The sequence below is a fragment of the Ornithorhynchus anatinus genome, chromosome 1, assembly GCF_004115215.2.
Source record: "Ornithorhynchus anatinus isolate Pmale09 chromosome 1, mOrnAna1.pri.v4, whole genome shotgun sequence".
In the NCBI taxonomy this organism is placed as follows: Eukaryota; Metazoa; Chordata; class Mammalia; order Monotremata; family Ornithorhynchidae; genus Ornithorhynchus; species Ornithorhynchus anatinus.
Genome location: NC_041728.1, coordinates 21,218,071 through 21,237,068, shown reverse-complemented (window position 1 = coordinate 21,237,068; position 18,998 = coordinate 21,218,071). Strand labels below are relative to the sequence as shown.

The 18,998-nt window shown below is 41.0% G+C and overlaps 1 protein-coding gene across 1 annotated transcript in view; it reads left to right on the top strand.

Moving 5' to 3' along the window:
• MSH3 (mutS homolog 3) overlaps positions 1-18,998 on the top strand; it is a 109,021-nt gene that overhangs the window by 33,313 nt on the left and 56,710 nt on the right. Inside the window, exons 9-12 of the mRNA XM_039911283.1 lie at positions 3,549-3,661; positions 4,871-4,985; positions 13,447-13,531; positions 17,246-17,355. Coding sequence (XP_039767217.1) covers positions 3,549-3,661; positions 4,871-4,985; positions 13,447-13,531; positions 17,246-17,355 — 423 coding nt within the window. The remainder of the gene's footprint in view (positions 1-3,548; positions 3,662-4,870; positions 4,986-13,446; positions 13,532-17,245; positions 17,356-18,998) is intronic.

The following is an 18,998-nucleotide window of genomic DNA, read 5'->3' as shown; positions in this document are numbered from 1 at the left end:
GTGGCTCAGTTCCATCATCTATAAAATGGAGATTCATTGCCTGTGTTCTCTACCACTTAGAATGAGAGCACCATGTGGGTCCTGATTATCTTGCATCAAACCCAGCCCTTCATACACTGCTTGGAATATATAGAATATGGTTTTCTGATTCAGAGCACATGCACAAAAAACATTTCTTCTGATACTGCAGTGCACTGTATCTGAATAACGACACTAGCCAGATATGTAGTGAAAGCACACATTGTGGCAGAACTGAGTGTTCTTGAACATATGTAGACAGAGAACTATTAAATTGTCAAAATGGTTGGCTTTGATAAATCTAAAGGCCTGGCAGGTCATGCGTTGTTCAGGATTAATTGCAGATTAGAGAGAAGTATTAGTTGGTCATTTTTTCTTAGTAGGCTATATAACCTGATTTCATTAACTGGACATTTTCTCAACAGAGGTTTTGCCAGACAGTTCTTCTGTATACCTTAAAATTTTAAAAGCAGCATCCCGATTCTGAAAATCAAATGTCATTCTTGCTTTAATACTGTGAACTCCTTATGAAGTGCAGAGATGTGAATATTTGAAAGAATATTCTCTATCAGTTTTTGTCTGACATTGGTTTGAATATTTCTGGCACATCTCAATCTCATAAAAATAGAAAAGAATAGTGGGAAAATAGTGAAAAATGTTCTTCACATTTGTAGTATAATTTTCTAAACTTAGTTTATTTCATAGAGCATAAAATGAAAGATCTTTAATCTTAATTGAGAATTTAATCTTTAATTAGGAAGCAGCATGGCCTAGTGGCTAGAGCATGGGCCTGGGAGTCAGAAGGACCCGGTTCTAATCCTGACTCCGCCACTTGTTTGCTGTGTGACTTTGGGCAAATCACTTCAAATCTCTGTGCCTCAGTTACCCCATCTGTAAAATGGGGATTAATACTCTGAGCCCTATGTGGGACAGGGACTGTGTCCAATTTGCTTAGCTCGTATCTACCCCAGCACTTAGTACAGTGCCTGGCCCATAATAAGCGCTTAATAAATACCATAAAAAAAATCAGATAGCTCTTTGACCTTTACCCAATCTCTATTTGTGCGGGTTTTTCAAGACATTGCTGATTGTTTTTAGATGATCTAAACATGACAAGTTCGCCACTTCCTTGAAAACCTTGTCTATACCCACAGACAAATCTGGGGAAGACTGTGTTTGTAGACATCGCTAGGTTAAATTATAATGGTAGTTACAGTGGATAAGTCTCTCACTAAGCAGCACCCAAAGAGCTGAGTAAATGAAATGACTATATTCTTTTAAGACCATCTCCTGTGGAATTCAGTCAATCAGTCTTGTTTATTGAGTGCTAAACTCTTTTTTTATGGTATTTGTTATGCGCTTACTCTGTGCCAGGCACTGTACTAAGCACTGGAGTAGAAACAAGCTAATCAGGTTGGACACAGTCCATGTCTCTCATGGGGCCCACAGTCTTAATCCTCATTTTACAGATGAGGGAACTGAGACATAGGAAGCTAAGTGACTTGTCCAAGGTCACACAACAGACAAGTGGCAGAGCTGAGATTGAAACCTGGGTCCTTCTGACTCCCAAGCCTGTGCTCTGTCCACTAGGCCACAAATATAACAGAGCTGGTAGACTTGTTTCCTGCCCGCAACGAGTTTGCAGTCTAGAAGTGTACAAGGTAATCAGGTTGGACCACAGTCCATTCCCCAAATGGGGCTCACAGTCTGTGTGTGCCATTGGATTACCAGAAAACATCAAAAAAAACCTGTAGGAGGTCCAGCGCTCGAATTAGATCAGCAATGCATCAATTTTATTTTCATCAAAGGATATTTAGCCTCCTAATCAAAAATACTGTATAACATTCATTTCTCTTTTAGAAGGATCATTAGTGCACGATGATGATGATGGTATTTAAGTGCTTACTATGTCCCAAGCACTGTTCTAAGCACTGCATGCTTTTATCACCTCTTAAAAGCCCACATCCTACCCAAAACCATAACTAAATGCCAGTTGGCGATAATCCCTGTATGCTTTTATTAAATACGTGTTTAATTAACTGGGCCCCGGCCCAGCAAAGCAGAGAACACAATCTGGGGCCCCTTTGCTAGTTAACCCCAGCCTCTTGCTCTGGTCTTGGGGTGCACCATGGTGCTTGATGGGTCCTGGGAGGAAGGAGTTAGGTGCTAGGCCTTGGGGGGGAAATGGAGTAGGGGAGGGCAGTCCCCAAGGCAAGGGGGTGGTAGTGCCAGGGAGCTGGGATGGATACCTCCCAAACAAGGTAACGCGATCCAGCTTCCAGGCTTAGCTGCTTGTGCCCACCAGTTGCCTGGCTATGGACTTGCAAGTGGGTGGCACCACCACCTCCCCTTGCCCCAAAATCTTTTCTTTTTGTTTGTTTGAACCTACTACCTCCAAGTTTCAATGACTATTCCATAGACTTTGTTTTATGGGATTTACTAAACAACAGCTCTGTATATGCCCTGTCCACTCCTTTCATGCCTTTGTAAATTCACCATATTCCTTTTCAGCCTTTGCCATTCACACTGAAGGCTCCTAATCTTTACGGTCTTCCCTCATGGTAGCTTTATCCCCTTGTGGGACAGGGACTGTGTCCAATCTGATTGTTATGTTTACCCCATCACTTAGAACAGTGCTTGACACATAGTAAACCTTTAACAAATATAATGATGATAATTCCCCTCATCATTTTGTCATCCTTCTCCTATTATGTTCTATGTTTTCCATATTCTGACTTTTCTGAAACGTGGTGACCAGAACTTCGTGCATAGTCCAGATGCAGAGCTAGTAAGGTTTTACATAATGGCAGAACCTTGTCCCTTGATTTGTTTTCTGGGCCTTTACAGATTAATATCCAGCATTTTGTAGGCTCTGTGGCTGCCCAGTGCTAGATGTTTGGGTAAACCTGAAGAAGCTGTCTTTTGTATCACTCTCCCAGTAAAGGCCTGTAGGTCACTGGCCAGTTCCTTGTGTTCCCTAGCAATGCAGCCTTTGGTGGGGGAATGCCCAGTGATCTTTCTGGATCTGGGGATATTGCAGTTGAATTAGGAAGACACCTCTGTGGATACCTGATTGCAGAAGGGTGGTGTTTGGCTGCCCCTTGTGGATCTGCAAGCAGAATTAGGATTTTTATATGAGAAAGATAGAAAGACAATTTTGATTATTTCCACTCTAATGGGTGTCAGCATTTTGGACTGCAGCAGCTAAGAGGCCACATGCTTAATGGAGAACATGGGATTGGAAACCAGGAGACTCCACTTCAAATCCCAGGTGGCTACTGTTGTGAATGTGGACAATTCACTTAGCCTCTCTGGACTTCAGTTTCCTCATCTGTAGAATGGGGATAGCATAGATTTGTAGCCCGGTGAAGGACAGGGACTGTGTCTAATCTCATAACCTTGTATCTACCCTGGTGCTTAGCATGTATTAAGTGCTTAATAAGTGCCATAGTTGAAGGAAGTGATTGAATGTGGGACTCAATTGTTACACTGGCTTAGATCAAGTGAACAAATCCATTTAACTATTTCAGTGTCCGAGATGACAGAATTCGAGTAGAAAGAATGGACAGCCTTCATTTTGAATACAGTCAAGCTTTCCAACTGATGACAGAGTTTTATTCCAAAGATGTTCTTGGCATTCAAGGTATGGATGTATTTTATCCTTCCTAACCATTGTACCAGTATTTGACTGTGTTAGGCTTTTGGTTAAGATTTGTATGATTGATCTGCAATACAGATAAAATGTTATATGGACATTGAGGAAAGATCTAGAGCACATAGTTGTCAGTCTCCCTGAGAAGAAGTCTTTTGTTGTTTGGTACATACTTATGCTATATAAATGGTGCTCCTAGATTAGGCTGGACAGTTATTTTTGGTCAAGGATCACATTGTAAGTCCTGCAGCATCTTCAAGGTTATCACTAGAGCATATAAGGATCCAAAATTTGCTCATGACCATTTGTCTTTGTGTGTTGCTGAGAGTTGAAGTCCCAGAAACATTGAACTTGCCAGGGTCATATTATCCACAAGGAACTTATAGTCTTTTGGGAGAGAAAAGTGGCCTTAAATTGCCACACATGCAGTAGATAAAAGTGAGAACACTGACACAAGTGATGAAAACAAACGAGGCAAATTAGTAGTAAAAGGCAGTACATTTGGATGAGCGATAAGTCCTTGATGATAAGATGATAATTCTTGACACTATGGCTAATTTAACAGTGAGGGCCTGGACTGAAGAAGCTTCTTGCTTTCTTCGTTTACAGCTGTTTTGTTTATTTGTTGACACATTTCATCCACAGATATCTTTAAGGAAAAGCTAACCCCAAATTTTACTATTCATTTGCTAACCTTGGCATCTAGGAGGATTCTAATAATTCACCTTTCATAGCATTGGAGGGAGAAGACTCACTTCCACCTCTCTCACACAACTTTTCTCATCTGGTACTTTTGCCAAGCTCAAGGAGTGGATCATTGTCCAAGAGCCATCATTTTTGTGGCTGCTGGGAATTTAGTTGCCTTATATCGCTTGAAAAGTGGAGATGGAAGTGATTGTGGTGTCAAGGATGTAGCAGAAAGACAACTCACCTTGGGGACTGGATGTCCTGGTACAAACAAGTAGATGGAGTAGTTTCCAAACAGTGCCAGCACTCTGGTTTAACCCCTTTCGAGTTTTGAGTTCAATTTATACCAACTCAACTCTCTTTAGTAGGCTACCCACACCAGATTTTCCATTCTATTTCAAGAAATAAAAGCATTTTAAGTGTAGAAGAAAACATTTCCACTTGTCAATTGTATTTATGTGATGTAATCATGACACAATCATTTTTTTAATAGAAGGTAACCATCTGTTTTAGGTCCCCCCAGTTTTTCTGGAATCTTAGATTTGGATAAGCCTGTGATTTGCTCTCTGGCAGCAGTAATTAAGTATCTTAAAGAGTTTAATTTGGAGAAGACACTTTACAACACAAGGTAAGTCACATCTCAGAAATCTTTGAAAATCTAATAGAAATAACTTATGTTTTCTCTTCTTAAAACATATGATTCTGTGTTTTCTGGCCTTTGGTCTCCCAAAATCAAATTTCCTTTTCCCAGTACCAAGATGGTCTAGAAGGAAAATTCTCTAGAGTGATGGTAAAGTCCATGAAAACATCAATCCATAAAATGAGGGTTATTTAAGAGTTTGGAAGTTGAGCGAAAGGCTCCTGGGGATACTAACTGTATTTAAAGTAATTTGCATTTGAAAAGCTGCAGGAAGGTGCAGTAGTTTGATAGAGGGAGGGGACTCTTAAGATTAAAATATTTCTGCAACTCCTACCCAGTTTCAGCTTTTATTCTGTAGGCACAAGTGTAAAGCATGACTTGTATTGGGCAAGTTTTTATAGCAGTGATTACGGTAGTGATTAAGAGAGTGATGAGACACCCTTACTTCCATCACTTTTCAGTTTTGTTTGAAAATGTTTATACTAAGACGATATCTGAGCATAACAAGTTTAGTGTAACAATTATCCATAAGGATTTTCAGTGTTTGAGTTTTAAAAATAGTGCATGCATGCATCTGGTGTTGGAAATTTAAAGTGAATGAAGTACAACTGCTCAAAAGTTATAGGACTATTTAGTAAGAGTATGCTATGGGAATAGAAACAAATGGCAAGCAGATTCCAATCTCCCATAGCTTGTGTTTTCACTCTGTCTTTTGGATAGAAAGCTGTTGCAGAATTAGGAAACATTCTTCTGAGAGCGTACAACTGTTGGGAATAGAATACAGCGTGAGGTCGGAAGAAGCAGTTGTGCATGTGTGCACAGAACCAATAAAGGGGCATGTACTAGATCCTAATTTTCTTTAACCGGGGTATGTAAAGAGCATAACCCCCACACTTGAGGAGAACTGACTGTATTACAACGTTAGCTTAGCTTTTTCTTGGGATCTAGTGTGTTTAGAGGGGGGTAATTTTTAGGAAAATACAGTGTATATAAAATGGCTCCTCTTCTTCCTCCATCCTGTATCTTGGAAAAGAAGGAAAGCATTAAGAGAATGAGCTCTGTGAGGCTTCCAGAGCAAGGCCTGGTTCTGGCTTTTTTATTGCCACCTGTTGAGAGAGTGGGCATGGCCCGGGCTGCGATTGAAGCTGTTGCTCCCCAAGCTGCTCCTCTGGACTCCCTGGATGCTCTTTAACCGCCTGACTTGCTGCAGTAATAATGTTGGTATTTGTTAAGCACTTACTACGTGCAGAGCACTGTTCTAAGCGCTGGGGTAGACACAGGGGAATCAGGTTGTCCCACGTGGGGCTCACAGTCTTCATCCCCATTTTCCAGATGAGGGAACTGAGGCACAGAGAAGTGAAGTGACTTGCCCACAGTCACACAGCTGACAAGTGGCAGAGCTGGGATTCGAACCCATGACCTCTGACTCCCAAGCCCATGCTCTTTCCACTGAGCCACGCTGCTTCTCCTATGGTACTGATGCTGCAGTACCATCTTACACTGCTCCTGGATCTGATACTGCCAATGTCATGGGAGTTGAGGCAGGGGTAGGCAGCAGAAAGGAGCAGGGACTTAGAAGAGACAAAAAAACCAGCATGGGACCCCAGAGCACTGGATCAAGCAACAGTGATTGAGCTCTGTTTGCTGACCCAGCTCAAGAAGCACTTTCTAGATTTTTTTTTTTATGGCTGTTAAGTGCTTATTCTGTGCCAGGCCCTGAGGTAGATTTTGATGATTCTAGGCTGAGTGAATTAAGGGAGTGAAGGAGTGAATTACGGGAGTGAAGAATACACATTGTTTGGCCCTGGAGCTCCAGCTTTACCAATCTGTCAGTGGTATTTATTGAGCACTTACTGTGTGCAGAGCCCTGTACTAAGTAAGCATTTGGGAAAATGCAATATAATAGAGTAGGTAGACACCATCCCTTCCCACAAGGAGCATACGGACTAGGAGAGACATGTTAAAATAAATTGCAGATGGGTGTGTACATAAGTGCTGAGGAGATGGAGGTGGAGTGGATATCAAAGTGCATATTTAAATCATTTCTTCATTTAGGAAAAAAAGCAGTGTCCTAGAAAAAGCACCTGGAAAAGAAACTGTAAGTACACTTTTGACAAGCAAAATGAGATTATTTAGGAACCGAAGCGGTAAGGTTAAGCTAGTTCTCGAACTGAATTACCAGAGAGAGAACAAGAGTGCTTTTGCATGATTTAATTTGTAACTCGTACAGTGCTTGGCACATAGTCAGCGTTTAACAAATACCACAGTTATAATTATTATTTACCAGGAAACACGCTTGCAAAATTGCCCACAAACAGTATGATAGATTTGTGCTCTTCATATATTTAAAGTGTTTTATATCATTTATCCACATCAGAATTTTCATTGGTTTGGAAAATTGGAGGGTAGTATTGTGTGGAGTCGAAGAGCTTAATTACTCCATCCTGAAGAAAGGTTCCCGCAAAAGTAAATGTTGGTATAATTTCTGCTAGGTTAATTTCTGCTTAACTTCTGTTTAACTACTGCTTAAGATAGGAGGAATAATATCAACATCTATCTTTGCCGGAATCTTTCTTAAGGGTGGAGTAGTTAGGTTCTTTTAGTTTAGAAGATTTTAAGGCTATGCGTTTCATTTACTCCATTACATTAGATTACTGCATCAGCCTCCTGGCTGACCTCCCAAACTCCTGTCTCTCCCTGCCCCAGTCGATACTTCACTTCGTTGCCCAGATCATCTTTTTACAAAAACGTTCAGGACATGTCAGTGGCCTTCCTCAAAATCTCCAGTGGTTGCGTATCCACCTCTGTATCAAACAAAAACTCCTCACCATTGGCTTTAAATCTCTCCATCGCTTGGCTCCCTCCTACCTCACCTCGCTTCTCTCCTTCTACAACCCAGCACACATACTTTGTTCCTCTAGTGCTAACCTTCTCACTATGCCGCGATCTTGCCTGTCTCACCGCCTACCCCTGGCCCACATCCTCCTGCCTCTGGCCTGGGGCGCTCTCCCTCCTCAAATCCAAAAAACAATTCCCTCCTCCTTCAAAGCCTTATTGAAGGCACATCTCCTCCAGGAGGGCTTCCCAGACTAAGCCCCACTTTTCCTCATCTCCCACTCCTTTCTGTATTGCCCTGACTTGCTCCCTTTGTTCTTCCACCCCACCTAGCCCCATAGCACTTATGTATAGACCTGTAATTTTATTTATTTCTATTGATGTTTGTCTCCCCCACTCCAGACTATGAGCTCGTTGTGGGCAGGGAGTGTCACTGTTTATTGTTGTATTGAACTTTCCCAACTGCTTAGTACAGTGCTCTATACAGAAAGCGCTTAATAAAAACAATTGAATGAGTTTACAGTCTTGATGAAATTACCAGTGGAGTTGTTATAGGACTTTAGGGTTTGTTATCTTTCTCACTGAGTTTGAATTTTCAGTTTTGGAAATGTGAATAAAATTATTGTAGAAATATTAAAAATTAGTCTGACCTTACTTTCCAAAGAAGCAGCCCTAGTGCTGTGTGAGGTTTCATTGTGTATCTATATTTCTTTGTGTGTTTCCCACCTCTCCCACGAGAGTGTGTAACCTTAGGAATTGGGAATACTTTTCTGGTGACGAGTCAGAAGGACTTTTCCATGTAACATTATCACTCTCCTAAAGACAAATGCCAAATGAATGTCCTGAGGTACGAAGCCGATTCCAAAATTCATTTGAGTAAATAGATGAAATTGTTTATAAATAACTAACCATGCAATTGATGGCCACAACTGGGTTAGAAGGGATAGAAAAAGCTCATGCCTCCAACTTCCATATAGATTCTCTATTCTTTGGCAACAGTGCTTTGTAACTATCTGGTATCTGAATTACTATTATTCAAAAACAAAGATGGCTAGTGAATTCTGTAGTCCAGAAACAAAATGGCCACCATAGGAAGTACAGCTGGAGGTGCCACACAAGTCATTGCAAGGTATAATCACATTTCTCTCGTCAATAGAATGCAGCCACTTTGTGGGCAGGGAACATGCCTACCAACTCTGTTGTATTCTCCCAAGTCCTTCGTACAGTGCTGTGCAGGTCTCAGTAAATACCACTGATTGATTCTCTAATCTTACCTTGCTGAATACTCAGGGCTATAATATTGAGACTTTAAATGAAGTGACCATATGGCTGGATGGGACATCAAAAATCATAAATTTCTCCAGTCTGTTCCACCCAAATCAGAACATATGGTCGCCCTAATTTTAAAGCACTTAGTACATTTTCAAGTTATAGAGTACAGAGTTTTAAAAATTAAACAGAAAAGTTTCTTTTTTAATCCTTTACATAACATGTACTGTGTTTCACAGATCTTTTGAAAGTCCCCGAGAGGGTTCCATGATTACAATCTTATTCCTTTTACATTTTTTCAGACTGATCTATTTTGTGACTGTATTCTGTGCTTGGAGGCTACAGCACAAATTGAATTTAATTTCAGAATGGATTTGGGTGGTGGAGGTTTATTAGGTGATGGTTCTTTCCTGTAGCTTCTTATTAAAACAATTCATTAAATGCATAAGGAAATGAACCACTTCAGTGGAAGTATTAAGATGAATTGCACCAAAGGAAAATAACTTCATGGGTAGAAGTAAAACCATTATTGTGTAACACGTTTTGAAAGAAGGATGGTGGGGTTTTTTTTCTCTTTAATCCTGTCATTTAAGTGGATTTTACCTAATACGTTGATCTAATGGAATAAGGGAGTTGTAGTGAGGAAGAAGATTTTATCCATGTGGTTGTATGGTTTTGGCACATATATCTAAAGGACTATGATGAGTAATTTTTTTTTTCAAAATTGAAAAATTAACTAAGACCTTCCTTTCAGTTGCAGTTTTCTACTGGGAGAAATGTCATTTGAAATCCTATTCTTACGATTCTCTGACAGGATTTCTCTGGGAATTCACTTTGGGTAGAACCATTTGCTACATTTTTATTAGAAATTGCTATATTTTTATTTATATCCTGCTAAAAATTTCAATGTAATATTTTCAAAGGCATTCTGTAGGAGTTCCTAACAAAAACCCCCAGTTTCTCGGAGCTGCTCTTTCCAAAGTTAGGTTTTCTTTTCTGTGGCTTATTCTGAAGCAAATTGATGTTTTCTTCTGCCACATGAGTAGGTCAGTTGCTTGGTAATTGAAAATTTCTTGGAGAATTTAGGAGAGTTCAGATCAGTGAGCATACTTTGTGACACACTAAGCTTATAGAAGAAAGTTTAAAGATTCTAATATAAGGAGCCTTTGACAGAAAGAAACTACTCTGTTAATCGAAACCAAACTTCTAGATACCTGCTATGTCTAGAAAAGGGTGTCTTAACTGCTATGCTTATGCTAGGTTGGTAATTAAGTTACCGGATAAGAAGCTATTTTGTTTAGATATAGCCTACTGGTGTCTGTTTTTATGAGGACTGTCTCTAAAAACAACCACAACTTTCAAAAAAGTCAAAGCTTGTTTCAGAGGAAACTTCATTCCAGGCAGTACCAATCTATCAGTGGTATTTATTGAGCACTTCTATGTACAGAGCAGTGTTGTAAACACTTGGGAGAGTACAGTACAAGAAAAATTAGCAGACACATTTCCTGCCCATATTGGTAAGCTCTACTATTTAAATAACACAGACAAACATTGTTAAGAAGAAACAATCTTCTTTAACTGCAAACTGCAAAATATCTAATAAATGAAGTTAACGATAATTTTAAAATGCAGTGTTGCTGTCAGAAATATGCTCATATTCTAGCTGGAGATTGATTCAGATAGCCGTTTCCTACAAAGTTATTCAAAGGACAATCTGGCCTCTGACTGGGCAAGCAGTCTACCCAGCTCTAACTCCATATCGGCTGTGAAACCATGGTAACATCAATCACCCTCGTAGAAAATCCCTGAACAGATATGGTTGTTTTGAATCATGCTTTTCATTTTGAAGCTAGCAGTAGAGGTTCAAGTAAATTTCCCTGAGGGAGTGTCTGGGGCTTTTCTGAGGCAAACTAGGCTAAGGCCCTGTAAACATGGGGTCAGAGAGTATTTAGAAGCGGGTGTTTCTAACTATGCCGATTTTCCTTTAAGATCCAAACCTGCAGGAGGCTAATCTCATGCTTGCAGGGAATCAAGAGTGTGGTGTCTGAAATCATGTCCTACTGCTATCCTCTCGGAACTCACCCCAGGAGCCATGATATCATCTTGCCTCACCATAATTTCCTGGGGCAACATAAACTTCAGTTCTCCTTCAGCTCTGACTCTCCACCAGATTGTCTCAGGATTCAGCAATCTTGAGTGAACTTGGTGGCACGTGCTGGGCCGGCAGGACAGGGTGGAGCGAGCCTGCAGCTAACGGTTTCGCGTGCCGTCTCTCCACTGCTTTTGCCTCACGTAATCTAAAAGGGAGGGACAGCAGGTATTTTAACTACAGTTTGCAGATGAAACTGGACACAGATCAAGTGACTTGTCCAAGGTTGCGCAGCATTCAAATGGGCAACCTGGGACTCTTATTCCTGTGGTCTTTCCTTGGGGCCACGCTGCCGACAAACTGGATATGGGTGCTCGGTGCGAGGAAGGAGTGAATTAGAATGTCAGTGGCACTTATGACACTTCTAAGTTTACATCTGATTCAGCTTTACAAAATACTGCTTTTGTGTTTACATCACAACCCTTCTTTATGGCACTAGATTTGGGGGCATGGGCAGTGGGGCAGGGGAAGGGAGGCAGTGTATCAGAGCCACCGAAGCGGCATGGTCTAGTGGACGGAGCACAGATATGGGAGTCAGTAACACCTGGGTTCTAACTGCCTCAATCACCTATGTGTGTCCTTAGGCAAGTCACTTAATTGTGCCTCAGTTACCTCATTAGTAAAATGGAGATTAAGACCAAGCCCCATGTGGGACATGGACCGCTTCCAGCCTGATGCACTTCTACTTGCCCTAGTTCTTAGAACAGTGCTTGACATATAGCAAGCACTTAACAAATATTATTATTATAATTATTAATAAAAGCCTCAGGGGGTTGGAGACCTGAAAAAAAAAGTTTTAAAGGGAGAAAGGGTGGGAGGAGTGACAGTTTAAGTGATCTCCAAGCAGAGATACCAGGAAGGGTCAACACATCCATTTTATTTCTGATTAAAAATTGGCTCTCCTATAAGGAAACCTTTCTGACAATATAAATCTATTACTGTAGCTACATTATTCATCTATAATTGGTTGAGCACAAAATTCTAGGTAATTTGGGTAGGCTTCTTGTGGGCAGGGAATGTGTCTACCAGCTGTGTTGCATTGTACTCTCCCAATGCTTAGTACAGTGCCATGCCAATAGTAAGCGCTCAATAAATACCATTGATTGTTCCTACTTATCCAATTAGGAGCTAATTTCATGTTTTTCCTGGGAAAAAATTAGTTTCACTGTAAACCATTTCTCGAATTAAGCCCTGCTTTTAAGAACCAATTGTATAGCCAGTGTGAAACTTACTTAGATTCCTTTTTATCAACTTAGTAACATGGAAATCAAGGCCAGATCTACCCTATAGTCAAACCAGGCAATTGCTATGACAGCTGGTAGTGAAGAAGCATCAATTCTCAATGCACGGCTCAGCTGCCATCTGCTCCCTTGGTTGTACCTAGGGCACCAAAATTTCTGGAGTCTAAGTTTTAAGTGCCCCTACAAGAATTGTTGAAAACTAGAGGATGTGGATAAAGGGGTAGATGATAGCTGTACAAGTACCCCTCTGGTAAATGTTCTTACTTAAGAAGAGAGTGCTGACAAGCATACATAATTTGCTCCAGCCATCAGGCTCAATTGTGCTGCTCTGTAAGTCCTATTCAAATAGAATTGGGGGATGGTAGCTGGGGAACCGGAAGGAAGGTGAGAAATATTCCCCATGTTTGAGGGATGGATATACTTTTTTGGAAGCAGCAGCGTATGTGTTTTTACACATTTTTTATTTACCGAACATTGGCCGTTCTGTTGTTGCTAATTGCCAGTAAGAGGACAGTTTTGTATATCTTGTCATGTTTTTCCTCGAAGAGTGGGAAATTTGGATTATTTCCATTTGCTAAATCCACTGAAGGAATGTATCCATTCCCTCTATTTATTGTTTTTGGTTAAAAACATTTGTGTTTTTTCCCCATTGGTGCATTTTTGCCAGCCTGTGCATTAAATAGAGAGTCTTCTATTTTAATTTCATTTTCTTTTTGCCTCCTCTAGACTGTAAACTCATTATGGGCAGGTCTGCTAATTCTGTTGTATTGTACTCTCTCAAGCGCTTAGTAAAGTGCTCTGCATGTAGTAAGTGCTCAATAAACATGATTGTTTTAAAAATTTTCTTTCAAAACAGCTAACTTTGGTTCTGATATTACAGGAATTTAGGGAGCATTATGCAAATTAATATTTTCCTCACTAACTGTAATTATGATTTCACACTATTCCTTTTCAGAAATTTTAAGCAGCTGTCAAGCGAAATGGAATATATGACAATTAATGGGACAACACTGAAGAATCTGGAAATCCTACAGAATCAGGTTAGGAAAATATATATTCCATATAATGGCCAGTTAACAGTCAATGCCTTTTTGTGATGAAGGCAATGGCAAATTCTTTTAAGTGCTTAGCATACAGTTGAAGCAGGAATTTTACCCATTGTTTCTCATTTAACCTTTCGTACTTCCCCCCTTTCCAACTTGAGAGCAGTGCCACTTGACCAGATTGAATTAAACTGTTGAAATACTTTGGAAGAAGAATTATTTTGAAATCTTTTTTTTTCCTGGAGACTTTCATCCACTGTTACTTATTACTTTTTGTTGTTCATTTGAAAGGTTCAAGAAGGTTGAGAGAAAATAATGGACAATAAGTTTATAATCAGTTATTAGAGAGAAAAGTGAAGGATGTTAAAAGATGAAGCTAAGGATCCTGGATGTAGAGCGCTACATGGGCACCATGTTTTGTATCTGTATGTGACCTGCTTCTGTAAACACTCCACCCATACCCACTAAGAAAGCTCATTTCCTGGCCTAGTCTGAGGAAACTGTAGGTACTGCAGGTCTCTATTATAAGTCAGGCAAAGACTTTGTATCCCCTCCCTGTTCTTTCTTTCTTTCAATACACAGGTTGATTCCCTGTCTACCCTGCTGTCCTCCTCTTGGGGCAGAGAGGTGTAAGCCAAGGCTGAGGGAGAAGGCAGAAAGAAGTCTGGAGGGAAGTGCAGGGCATAGGCATGGCACAGTCCTGACTGTGATGTTTCCCGGACATACTGATGGCTGAATGTTGGTATTGGTATTTGTTAAGCGCTTACTATGTGTAGAGCACTGTTCTGAGCACTGGGGTAGATACAGGGTAATCAGGTTGTCCCATGTGGGGCTTACAGTTAATCCTCATTTTACAGATGAGTTAACTGAGGCACAGAGAAGTGAAGTGACTTGCCCACAGTCACACAGCTGACAAGTGGCAGAGCCGGGAGTCGAACTCATGACCTCTGACTCTAAATCCCAGGCTCTTTCCACTGAGCCACGCTGCTTCAATGGCATGCCTTCAATCAGTGGTATTTATTGAGAGCTTTATTATGGGCAGAGCACTGTATTAAGTGCTTGGGAGAGTACAATAGAGCAAAATTAGTGGACCCTTTCCTTACCCTTAATGAGTTTACAGTTAGCCTAGTGAAACTTACTTGCATCCTACATATACCCGCAAAGGATGCCTATTTATCTGGGCAGACCTGTGACTTTATTACTGTTTCCCACCTTTAGGTCAATAAACTGAGAGTGGAGGAGTCTTTCCTTGGATGTTCCATGCTGGGCTAGCAGAGGAAGAAGTTAAGGAACTGTAATCACAAAATATATACAGGGCCTACTGTTTGCAGGGCACTATACAAGACAATTGGAGAAAGTTGTGGGTTCTAATCCTGGCTCTGCCACTTGTCTGCTGTGTGACCTTGGGCAAGTCACTTTACTTCTGTGTGCCTCAGTTACTTCATCTGGAAAATGGGGATTGAGACTGTGAGCCCGATGTGAGGCAGGGACTATATCCAGCCCTCTTTGGTTATATCCAGCCCCGTGCTTAGTATAGTGCCTGGCACATAGTAAGCGTTTAACAAATGCCATAATTATTATACCGACAAAGTATAGGATGTGGTGACTACCCATGGCTATTTTACAGTTTTATAGGATAACTATAAGGATTCATAGACAAGGAGAATTGTCATACTCTTCCTCCAAGCATCCCACTAGCAAATAAAACACCTAATTATATATTACTGGACCAATAAGGCATTCCTTATGGTCTCAAGCTTTTAAAAATTTTTTTAAAGAGATTGAAAAAACCTGCCATATTTCTTCCTGAAAATGATATGTTGGTTCTTAAATTCATTTTGCTAGAGAGAATGGAATGGTTGCAGAACTTATACCCTGCCATTTTCACTATCTATATTTATTTTAATGTCTAGCTACTCCTACAGACTAATCGTTTTGTGGTCAGGGATCTTATCTACCAACTCTGTCGTATCGTATTCCCCCAACAACGTGTAGAGCACATAGTACAGTGCTCTACAAACCCGAAGCCATTAATAAATACCATTGATCAGTTGACTCAAGTTTGCAGAGCTGCCTATGTTGCCTTTAAAAATATATTTCCAGAATTTGTGATACTGCAAGGGGGAAAATATAAAACAGTTTTAAGTGTGTAAGGCAAATTGACAGCATATTAGTGACAGATTAAGGTAAGTCCTTCATTTAAAGAAAGAACTAACAGCTTTTGGTTGAATTCTTTATTATTGCTGTCCTAAATTTAAAAAGTTCAGACTCTGGAGGATATGTTCATTTTCGAAGATGAACCTGCCGATGGGTATGGGGATGAGATTTCCACCTGAGAGTGTGTCATTGAGGGGACACTCTGTTGTACTCTGGACACCCGACAGTATGGTTAGGCATCTTTTCTTTTCCTTGCTGCTGGAGTGAGTATCGTATCCCTAGATAGGGCAGCTTGGTACTTAACAAAGGTGATAACTAAGGGTGATACCAAGGGTGCTGTAGAATGCCAGTGGTATCTCTCCCTTAACAAGAAACCAGAATGGGCCTCCCTAGTGATCTGCACTCCCTGAGCATTTGATAAATACAGTTACTGCCTTAGAAGAATTGAATGAATGAATTAGTTGCCTGACCAATTTTGGCCACAGAAGGTGCACTTGATTTTGTTTTTCCTTCCTATAACGGTGATTCATTCACTGGTTCAGTAGTATTTACTGATTGCTGACTGTATTGAAAGGACTCTTCTAAGCACTAGGGAAACATAAGGGGATGATTGTCAGACACAATCCCCGACAGGATTGTGATAGCCTAATTAACCATTAACAAAGCGCCTTCTGAGTGCGGTGCACGGTACTAGGTGTTTAGGATAGTGAAATAGAATTAGTAGATGTGATCTCTACCTCCAAGGAGTTTGCACCATAGAGAGGAGACTAGTGGGAGAAGGATTGGTGATGGACAAAAAGAGATGAAAGAATAGAAATGTAAAAATCATTCTAAAGTCAAAGACGACCTCGTCTTCCTCCCCCTTAGACTGGGAGCCCCATGTGGGACAGGGATTGTGTCTGCCCTGATTTTCTTGCGTTCACCACAGTAAGTGCTTTACAAATTCCACAGTTGTTATTATTCTTATGTTTTGCATAGAGCTGTCCTCTCACCGGGTCCCCATATGCCTCCGTACAGGCAAGGAGAGTGGGTCCAGTCTGGACATCCCAATGCGAATACATGACTGCTAAACTCGCGCCCATTTTACAAAAACCGTTATTGAATATAGCACGCGGTTTGACCTTTGAAAGGATTTAGGAACGATCCTTTCTGCTTTCTTACAGAAAACAAAACATATGAAAACAAAACACAGGGCCTAAATTTGGAAATTAAAAACAAACACAAACAAACCAAAAAACTGCATATGTATATGGTTCCAGATTGCAAAACGATGCAATTAATGGTGAGATTTCATCAGTATGTACAGGTTTGTCTGGTAGGGCCAATGTATGACTGGGAGGAACTGCCAGGTTTGGCGGGTAAGATCAATCCGTTACTGGCAGAGCCTCCCTCCCGCATGGGGTTCATGTAAAGGTTTCCTTTGCTACCCTCAGTAAGAAAGCAATACAAGCAAAATTTGCACACCATGAACATCGTTAAGATCCGTAGAGGGACGAGTTTTAGGAAAGTCCTCTTGCCCAGTTAATAAAACACATTTTCCTCATCTTTTTGTAGACGGATTTGAAAACCAAAGGCAGTCTACTTTGGGTCTTAGATCACACCAAAACTCCATTTGGACGGCGAAGGTTGAAAAAATGGGTCACCCAACCACTCCTGAAATCACGGTAAAAGCAACTCTTTCCTTTTGTTTTTGTTTGAAATTTAGCATTAAGATAATGTTGGATATTAGGGTTCTGACATTAAAAAAAAAATTGAATAATTGTGTACATTAAGCACTTACTATGCGCCCATCACTGTACACTGAAGCCTGGGGTAGATATAAGTTAATCAGGCTGGACACAATTGGACCCACACTATTACTATGATTGTTAGCCCCAGGTGGGACAACCTGATTCCCTTGTATCCCCCCCCATTGCTTAGAACAGTGCTTGGCACATAGTAAGTGCTTAACAAATACCATCATTATTATTATTAAGCTCTTTGTTATGCACTTACTATGTTTCAAGCACTGTTCTAAGCTTTGCAGTAGATAAGTTAATCATAGTGGTCACAGTCCCTGTCCCATATGGGACTCATAGTCCAAGTAGGAGGGAGAACAGATATTGCAGCGTGGCTCAGTGGAAAGAGCACAGGCTTGGGAGTCAGAGGTCAAGGGTTCGAATTCCGGCTTGGCCACTTGTCAGCCGTGTGACTTTGGGCAAGTCACTGAACTTCTCGGTGCCTCAGCTACCTCATCTGTAAAATGGTGATTAAGACTGTGAGCCCCAAGTGGGACAACCTGATTCCCCTGTGTCTACCCCATCACTTAGAACAGTGCTCGGCACCTAGTAAGCGCTTAACAAATACCAACATTATCAGCGCTTAGAACAGTGCTCTGCACATAGTAAGCGCTTAACAAATACCAACATTATTATATTGAATCCCCATTTTACAGATAAGGAAACTGGAGCAAGGAGGAAGGGCAGTGACTTGCACAAAGTCACGCAACAGGCAAGTGTCAGAGCTGGGATTAGAACCCAAGTCCCCTGACTGTCAGGGTCGTGCTCTTTCCATTAGGCTGTGCACATAATTTCATTGAGGTGGAGTTCGTTTGGGCGCAAGACTTGGAAGACTGCTGAAGAATGAGATTGAGCCAGCTTTAGAGCCCAAGGGATTTCCAGTGTTAATCAACACCTTCTTATGAACAGAAAAGGAAGAGATCTTCCTCAACCTGGCTCTAAAGTGAAGGAAATGAACCAGAGATACAGAGCAAAAATATTGTAGTCTCTCTGAAGCCAAGAGAACAGCCCAGATGGATTGTCTTTGCATTACCAGCTTCCTCCTATTCTGAAGTGGTTTGTTACCATTTTATTGAATTATTCATTTTCTCTTCGTTTTCTGCGCTTCCACTCCCCTCTCTCTCCCTGCCCAATGTATTGGGCTAAATTCTCATCTGATTTCAAAGCCATTCCTCTGATTAATAGAAGATAAATAGAAAAATAGACCAGAATGAAAAGCAGCAACCCCAGATAGCTCAATTTAATTGTGCTTTAAAGTTTCCAAATGTCAGCCCAAGCAGTCTCTAGGACTGGCAGCCACAAGAGCAGCAGAGTGTAACTCGGGGTTGGCCAGACTGTGGCTCGTGAGTTGTGGGTGGCTCCTCTTCACTTGTCATGAGGCTCGCACACGTATGATGCATTTCACCATGACTGCAGCAGTAGCCTGCAAGCCGCTACTCCAGCCCTTTTGATGGTGCTGGTGACAAAATGAGTCCTACACATATGAGGCCCCCACCAAATATCCCTTTCTTTACGTAGCGACCCCCACC